This window comes from Ixodes scapularis, unplaced genomic scaffold (assembly GCF_016920785.2).
Source record: "Ixodes scapularis isolate PalLabHiFi unplaced genomic scaffold, ASM1692078v2 PGA_scaffold9__187_contigs__length_104089568, whole genome shotgun sequence".
NCBI classification, from domain to species: domain Eukaryota; kingdom Metazoa; phylum Arthropoda; class Arachnida; order Ixodida; family Ixodidae; genus Ixodes; species Ixodes scapularis.
In genome coordinates, this window is record NW_024609884.1 from 37,370,876 (window position 1) to 37,379,755 (window position 8,880).

Consider the following 8,880-nt stretch of genomic DNA (forward strand, 5'->3'; position numbering starts at 1 on the left):
TTGTTGTTTGTACTTTGTCTTACTCTTCTTTATTTTCTACTGCAGAAAACAAAGGTACGGAAGCAATGGAAATGGACCTACCGCCACCAGTATTATCTCTGGAAGACCACGAATCAGTCACCAAGTCAGGAGGTCCGTCAAGTCCAAGTCCAATGCTAAAGCAAGCCTTGCTCGAAAACGCCGCCAAAGCCGAAGCTTCCGCTAGCTCCCAGTGTTCTGAAGAAGAGAAGGCCAACGAAGGGCAGGCCTGCAATATGTGCAGTTTTTCTGCGAAGAACCAGGCGCTGCTACAGGCGCATGTCGTGTCCCAGCATTCCTCCCAGCAGCAAGCACAACAGCCTAAGTCGGTGCAGTGTCCGCTCTGCCAGGAGCAGTTCAAAGAGCTCAACAAAATTGAATCCCACCTCGTTGAGACCCACAATGTGACATCAGAAGGGATGCAGCGGCTTCTCGCCCTTGTCGACACATCGGTATGGGCGACGGCAACGACCTCGTCGAAACGAAGCAAATCTCGAGCTTCAAGTCACGCAGCAGTACACGGAGGAACCGAAGACTCTGATAGCGCTGACGCCGACTGCCACGCTAGTGATTCCGAAAGCAAGGATAAGACAGCATCTGACGACACCTTGTGCGCGGAGGATCTCACTTGCAGTGCGTGCGGAAAAAGCTTCGGCGTTTTAGAGGATTTGTTCAGTCACCAGATCGACACAGGCCACTTGGAACTGAAGCAAACTCCTCGGGGACCCGGTTACTTGTGCTGGAAGAAAGCGTGCAACCAGTACTTCATGACGCCGCATGCTGTCCAGGTACATTTCAAGGAGATCCATTCCAAGAAAACGCAGCAGCAGCAACAGCACCAATTGGCGGTGTCCGAGCGTCACGTGTACAAGTACAGGTGCAACCAGTGCAGTCTGGCCTTCAAGACGCTGGAGAAGTTGCAGCTCCACTCCCAGTACCATGTGATCCGAGCGGCCACACAGTGCGTCCTCTGCGGACGGAGCTTTCGCTCTGTCGCTGCACTCCAGAAACACGTGGAGACGTCGCACATCGACATGACGCCGGAAGAACTGGAGCAGTACAAGGCCAGCTTAGTCAACAACCCCTTGCTCACCAGTGGTGGTGGTGCTGTGTTAGATCCACAAACAACTGAATTGCTCAAGAAGGAAAGCAACCGGGAAGAGGACGGCGTGTTGGACGAATTGATGGACACAGACGATGTAGCACATCTGAACGACAACGACAGTGGCGTTGAAGCAATGGACACGGGTCTAGCAGCTTTGACCGAGGGTGCTACTTTCAAAGAGCAGTTCTTTGAGGATTATATCAACAGCCAGGCTATTGCTGAAGATAGTTACAACGATCCCACTCGTAAATACAAGTGTCATCGCTGCAAAGTAGCATTTACACGCCAGAGCTACCTCACAAGTCACAACAAGACATTTCTCCACCGGAAGGAAGAGAAGCTTAGCTATCCGATGGAGAAATACTTGGATCCAAATCGGCCCTACAAGTGCGACATCTGCAAGGAATCGTTCACACAGAAAAACATTCTGCTGGTTCATTACAACTCAGTGTCTCATCTGCACAAGCTCAAGCTGAGCCTCAAGGATGGAGGTGTTCCCATGCAGACCACTGCAAGTGCAAATACAACGGCGCTTACAATTACACCAAGCAGTAACTGCAGCAATAATGTTGGTACCGTACAGACGATTGTCGCACCCCCACCATCTCCAACTTCCTCCCAGGTCCTGGCGCTGTCACCAACCAATAACAACAACAATGACACTGAGAAGAAACCATTCAAGTGCAACATCTGCAAAGTGGCATATACGCAGTGCTCCACCCTGGACATTCACATGAGGTCTGTGCTCCACCAAACGAGGGCGTCCAAGCTTCATGAACTCGCAATGACCGGGCAGGTTGATTTGAGTACACCCTTGATCGAGAAACCAGAATCCGGTCTGGGGTCTCCATCGGACTCTCACCAAGCATCGCAGCAAAAGTGCTTGTCGGATATGCTCTCTTCAAGCAAACCAACAACACCGAGTCGAGAACCAACATCAAAACATGCAGAACTATCGTCACAGAGTGCTCCATTAGGTGTTTCCGTACCAACAACGTCAGTGTCCGTTAGTGTTTCAACGACCGCTCCCTCTAAAGAACACGCCGAAGTCGGCTGTTTGCACCACACTATGAACTCTACTATGTCACACGTTGGTCAACAACCAGTGCTGCTTTCATCACAAATGGCATCTGCGCAAGGATTGGCCACATGCAATCGATGTAACGCTATCTTCATGTCTCAGGAAGCCCTCGTTCAGCATCAGCAGCTGTACTGCGTGATGTCTTCGGCAACTCAGTCAGCGTCTCCGATGCTTGTGGCGCCGAAGCACCCGGTTCATGGACACCATAACCAGCACCACGCGCCGCAGCAGTTGATGCCGGAGGGCCAGCTGAACAGCCCTCAACTTCAGGCGGCTGCAACGGCGACCCAACAACTGCTTCGACTGAGGTCACCGTACCCGCGCACAAAGCCACCAATGTATAAACATCTCCTCGAGGGTTTTGGATTTGACGTGGTGATGCAGTTCAACGAGTTCAACCAGAAACGTATGCGGAGGGACGCGGAGAAGCGAGAGCAGATTCTCCAACATCAGCAGCAAAAGAAGGAAGATGTGGAGGGGCCAACGTCTCCGAAGGCAGATGCGGTGCAAATAAAAAAAGAGGTGCTGGACAGTGAACCTGAGAAGGAGAACACGATGCCCGAGATCAACCGGTCAGTCTGCAATCTCTGTCAGAAGGAGTTCTCGAGCATTTGGGTACTGAAGGCTCACCGGGAAGAGGTCCACCATGACGTAGTGCCCCTCGACTTCGTGTCCAAGCTTGCAGACGACTTCCGGACGGAGTACGACAAGAAGAATGCGTCGCAGGTTTCCGCAGAGGAGGGTATGCTGGACCTTGCAGGCAGCCAGGCCGCCGGCGGCCAGAACGACCCGGCTGCGCCGGGTACTGCCGCGGCCGCTGCAGCGGCGAATGTTGCCAGTGGCGGTAGCGGCACCCCCGGACAGTCTCCGCAGCTTCCAACACCCGCCTCGGTCACGCCGCCGGTGTCGCTGTCGGTGGCCCCGCAAGTGAGCCAGCAGCAGCAACAACCAGTGTCAGAAGCATCCGCCGTGACGGCCAACCAGATGGCGGCTCAGCTTCAGTTCAACCAGTTGCTAATGAGCATGGGCCTTGGAATGGGGCTGCCCATGGGAATGAACATGCCTTTCGCGGCCGCCATGAACATGCACCCGCCGTTAATCCCCGTGGTGATGCCGCCCCACATGGACCCGCTCATGTCATCCGCCTTCAACCACCCCATGATGCCGGGCGCCATGGACCCCAGCTTCTTCGCGGCCCAGCAGAAGCTGCTTCAGCAACAGCACCAGCAATTGGCCCAGGCGCAGCAACAGGCCCAGCAGCAAAAGCGCGCTAGAACGCGCATCAGCGACGAACAGCTACGCATCCTGCGGGCCTACTTCGACATCAACAACTCCCCCACAGAGGAGCAGCTCATGGAAATGTCCGAGAAGTCCGGGCTGCCTCTCAAGGTCATCAAGCACTGGTTCCGCAATACCCTCTTCAAGGAGCGCCAGCGTAACAAGGACTCGCCGTACAACTTCAACAATCCTCCGTCGACCTACCTCAACCTCGAAGAGTACGAGAAGACGGGAGAGGCCAAGGTGATTGCGCTGTCCGAGAAGAACAACAACGCCGAGGAGAGCAGCACCCCAGTTGCTGCAAAGCCGGCGCCGGTGTCTTCGGCCGGCAAGGAGGCGCCGTCTTCGTCGACGACGTCGTCGGAAACCGTCGTCAAGAAGGAGGTGATTAAAGAGGAGGCCCGCGTTGAGGCGGCCAACACGGACACCCAGGACAGCATTGCGTCGTCTAACACGACGCAGAACGGGGAGGGCGCCCTTTTAACTCCTAAGCTGGAGACCCCGGCTTCTAACACTTCGCAGCACAACAACAGCAGCCTCGCTAAGTTCGAGTTCCTGCGCTCCCTGACGTCTCGGCTGTCCGTGGACCCGCCCCTGGACCTGGCGTCTCCGGTGCATGATGGCATGCTGTTGGGAACGCCACCGCCCCTGCTGGAGCGGTCCTCGAGCACGACGCCCACGCCGATGACGTCGACACCCACGGCCGGATCCTCCGGGAAGCGGGCCAACCGGACCAGGTTCACAGACTACCAGATAAAGGTGCTTCAGGAGTTCTTTGAGACGAACGCCTACCCCAAGGACGACGACCTCGAGTACCTATCCAAGCTTTTGAACTTGAGTCCGCGCGTCATCGTCGTCTGGTTCCAGAATGCCCGCCAGAAGGCCCGCAAAGTGTACGAGAACCAGCCGCCGTCTGCGCCGGAGGACGACGGCTCGGGGAGGTTCCAGAGGACGCCGGGGCTCAACTACCAGTGCAAGAAGTGCCTGCAGGTGTTCCAGCGCTACTACGAGCTGATCAAGCACCAGAAGACTTCCTGCTTCAAGGACGAGAACCCGCTCGCTGTGCAGCTCAAGGCTGCTGCCACCGGCAGTGGAACTGGAGGGGGCAGCGGCAGCGGGGGCGGCGGAAGTGGAGACGACCGCAGCATGGTGAGCGTCTCCAGTCCCGCTTCCCCAAGGACCCCAGAACCCCCCAGTAAGAGCCCCCAGAATGGCTCGTACCGGTGCGACAAGTGCAGTCTGGTGTTCCCACGCTTCGACCTCTGGCGCGAGCACCAGATCGTGCACATCATGAACCCCAACCTGTTCCCCAACTACCCTCCGAACTCTTCGTTTGGCATCCTGCAGTACGAGGGGCAACAACAGCAGCAACATCAGCAGCAGCAACATCAGCAGCAGCAGCCACAGCAGCAGCAGCAGCTTTCACTGCCGTCGCCGCAGCAGCAGCAGTCGTGGAAGCGGAAGCTGGACGACGACCAGCCGCAGCAGCAGCAGCAGCAGCAACAGGACAACAAGGATCCGATGGCGGACCCACCGCGCGACAAGCGGCTCCGGACCACAATCCTTCCCGAACAGCTGGACTACCTGTACCAGAAGTACCAGATGGAGAGCAACCCAAGCCGCAAGATGCTAGAAAATATCGCGCGAGACGTGGGCCTCAAGAAGCGTGTAGTGCAGGTATGGTTCCAAAATACGCGGGCGCGCGAACGGAAAGGTCAGTTCCGGGCGCACCAGCAGGTGATCCACAAGCGGTGTCCCTTCTGCCGAGCCCTCTTCAAAGCCCGCTCGGCACTCGAGTCTCACCTGGCGACTCGGCACGCGGACCTGTACAGCAAGGGCGAGTTGAACATCGACTCGTTTCCGGATGGCGACGCGGACTCCAACCCAGGAACTCCGACCAGCAGCGCTTCCGAGGAGAGCAAGGCCATCTCGCCCTCCGCGGGTTCGGACCTTGTGCACAACACGATGAAGAAGTACTACGAGGATTCGCTTAAGAAGTACCTGGACGAGATGACGGGCGCGCCGACAGACCTCAGTGTCAAGCCCAAGGCCTGCAAGGGAGAAGCCGGTGGCGGCGAGGCCCCCCTGGACCTGAGCAAGCCCCTGCGCCTGGACTCGGATAGGTCCGGTGACCACCTGTCGGTCAGCGAGAAGAGCATGGACCTGAGGATCGGCGTCTCCGACGACGCGCGCTCCGAGACCCACTCCGAGTCTACGGACAACATGGATGGCGACGACTCGTTCTTCGAGTCCAACCCGACCTCGCCCCTGGGGATGCACGGCGGAGGGGGGCAGCAACCGTCACGCCCAGTCTCGGGCTCCGGAAAGAGGTTTCGCACACAGATGACCACCGTCCAGCTCAAGGTGATGAAGTCCATCTTTGCCGACTACAAGACGCCCTCTATGGCAGAGTGCGAGATGCTAGGCCGCGAAATCGGACTGCCCAAGCGGGTCGTCCAGGTGTGGTTTCAGAACGCCCGCGCCAAGGAGAAGAAGTCCAAGCTGGCGTTCGCCAAGACCTTCGGTCAAGAGATGGAGCCTCCCAAGCCCCCGGAGGAGTGCTCCCTCTGCGCCGTTAAGTACAACCACCAGTTCAGCAACACCTCCATGCAGGACCACCTCTTCTCCAAGCGGCACATCGACGCACTGCGCAACCACATCGACAACATCAAGAAGATGACTGACGACAGCAGCACCGACCGGACTGCCGCCGCCGACCACGACAAGCCGCCCAGCCTGGTGCAGCAGCTTCAGATGCTGGGCCAGGGCCTGCCGCCCAGCTTCGCCCTTCCCTCGAGCTCGCCCAAGGACGCCGCCGCGCCGCCGGCCAAGGAGGACCGCAAGGTCGTCGTCGACGAGCCCAAAAAGGAGGACACCTCCCAGGCGCCCCAGGCGCCCCCCCAGGCGCCTCAAGCAGGCGACGCCGGCGCCCTGGTGCCCTACCTGTACGCGGGACTGCCGGGCTACTACCCGGGGATGCCCGGCGCCGCCGCCTTCATCCACCCCACCTTGTTCTCAGGTAGGAACAAGCTATGATGCCGCTCTGGACCCGCTCTCGATCCGACCGCGTACTGCACCGTGCCTCTTCGTATTTATTCTGAGCCCGTATAGGGCTCGACCAGTTCCTAAAGAAGCGCGTGCCCACTGCGGACCCATGGTGTGATGGTGACGGTCGGTGGTTCTCTCCCTGCCTGTAGATAGGCCGCAAGCGCCGCTTGCCACTTTTCCGCGCTCCGCGCAAGTGTTATCTCTCGGCGACTCTGCCGCTTCCGATGGGCTTTGTTGGTCGCCGCTGGCGAGCTTTCATTCTTCGGTTGTACACGTTCTGGAATCGGGTGGATGCATTTATAATTATTACGAAGATATCTGGAATCACGTCAGCGGACGCACAAGTGAACTTGAGTAGATATAAATATATAAATACTGTTTCTCTACTTTTGGGTTCGTTTCTCCTGATGTGAGAGTGTCCTGGCATTTATGCATATTATGACTGCACTCGTTGTTGTTGTGATGGTTACCATATTTGGTAGGGCGCGCCGTCTGTCTGTACAGTATGAACTTGTGTGACAAGTGCTAGTGTTTTTGTCAGTTTATGCATGTAGGTTTTATCCTTTCCCGAAATTTATTTTCTCTAGTTTCGTGTCCCTAGTGCCTTTGTTTTGTTTTCTCTCTGAATGTAGAAGGACTGCTGGATCATGTTCTCCATTTTGTTTGTTGGCACGTAAATCCTGTGCTTTGTCCTAAACTGTTTGGTTGCAAAGCAAGGTGACACAATGAAAGTGCATTTACTACCAAAGTGAGAGTGTTCTTTAAGTCTGCATTTCATTTCTTTCGGTCTGTGTTCACTGTCTCTTATTTTATGGCGTGTGTGACTTCTCTAAGTCGGACTGAAAGCATTTTTTGTTTGATTTTTTTTTGCAATGTTTGCTCTTAAGATATGTGCAAGTTGATGTATGCCTTCTGGTACCTACTTTTTGTTTGTGTCCCATTCTAGGAATTGAATACCAAAATCATTCCTTCCCCAAAGACAACTATACTAGTTTCCTCTCCGACTCCCATTATTATTATTATTATTATTTTATTATAATTATTATTATTATTATTTGTGTCACTGCTAGTGATTCTATTCTGTTTTGTATATATATATATAACGAGTGTTACATGAATAAAATGTGTTTCTGTAAAGCTTTGCTTGTATAGAAAAGCAAAAATAAAGTGTTTCTCTTGTTTTTTACATTACACCTGCCTTCGTTGCTTTATTTCTAACTGTCAGCCTTATTTTAACCTGACAGCTTTTCTTTGGTTTCGTTTTCTGGTATACTTAGGCCCGGTCATTATCTACATCTAAACCGAATAATTGCAAGTCCTAGCTATTTTGAATCGTATGTACACTACGCTTAGGCTGTTGTGTTCGATTAATTTCCAAGTTATAATCTAGTTCCTATACGAGATTTCTGTTAACTGTTTAGAAAGGCATTGTCAACTTCTTCGGAAATGTGATGCAGACAAGTCCACCTTTATGTTACTTTTCGTTTCTGTGCCTTCACACCTTGGTGCCTTTCGAAAGCGGTATTTCGTTGAGCTGTTTAAGAAATACGCCATTACGTTTTCCCTCTAACGATTCGTTCGAAACGGAATTTTGAAGTCCAACGATGTAACCGGTCGCAACACACGCGTTCGAAAAATAATTAAAAACAAAAAAATACAGGGCATTCGCTGATAAAAGCGAACCACGTTTTTTTGTTGTTTTTTTCTTGTTTTTTTTTTTTCTCTAAAATCTAGATATATAGCACCAGACGCTCTGTCTCCATATAAATGTTGCGCCAGCAGGGGGGATAAAACCCAAAAATAGGAAAATTTAGCTTTGTCCGATTCAACATTTAAGAGCATTTTTAGGAAATTTTATTCGGTAAAATGGGCCCGCAGACTATGCGAATACACAAAAACCGAATGGCGTCTGCTGCCAAAGACGGACTCCGTTTTCTTCTTGAAAATTTCAGAAAATCGCTTCCAACATTTTAATCGGACACTGTCAAGTTCTGAAACCTTGATATCGTTTCCTAACTGGTGGCAGCACATTCGGGTGCAAGGGAGTTGAAGGTTGCATTCTCGTGACCCACGAGGTTCGTGCATTCCTGCCTTTAGAATCGAGTTGTTTGGAATGTGAGCGTTTGGCACTGTGTATTTTATCTTTCCGCCGGAAAAAGGAGGTTCACTTTTTCAGCAGACGCCCTGTACTTTTGTGCAAAAAGGATAAACTTTTTTTTTTTTGTTTTGTTTCTCCGACGGGTGGTTCAAGAGGGTAAGACTGTACTACAGAGTCTCAACGAGGTACTAAAACATCTTAATCTCGATAACGTGGAATGGTGACCGTCGTTTCGCTAAGATTCTGTCTAGT

At 53.3% G+C, this 8,880-nt stretch overlaps 1 protein-coding gene across 7 annotated transcripts in view; it reads left to right on the forward strand.

Moving 5' to 3' along the window:
- Window positions 1-7,721, forward strand: part of LOC8029953 (zinc finger homeobox protein 4) — a 418,349-nt gene extending 410,628 nt beyond the window's left edge. For all 7 annotated transcript variants that reach the window (XM_040216937.2, XM_040216938.2, XM_040503325.2 and 4 more), the window contains one exon: window positions 46-7,721. In XM_040216937.2, the coding sequence (XP_040072871.1) occupies window positions 46-6,518 (6,473 nt within the window). In that variant the 3' untranslated portion in view covers window positions 6,519-7,721. The remainder of the gene's footprint in view (window positions 1-45) is intronic.
- The last annotated feature ends 1,159 nt before the right edge of the window (window positions 7,722-8,880 follow it).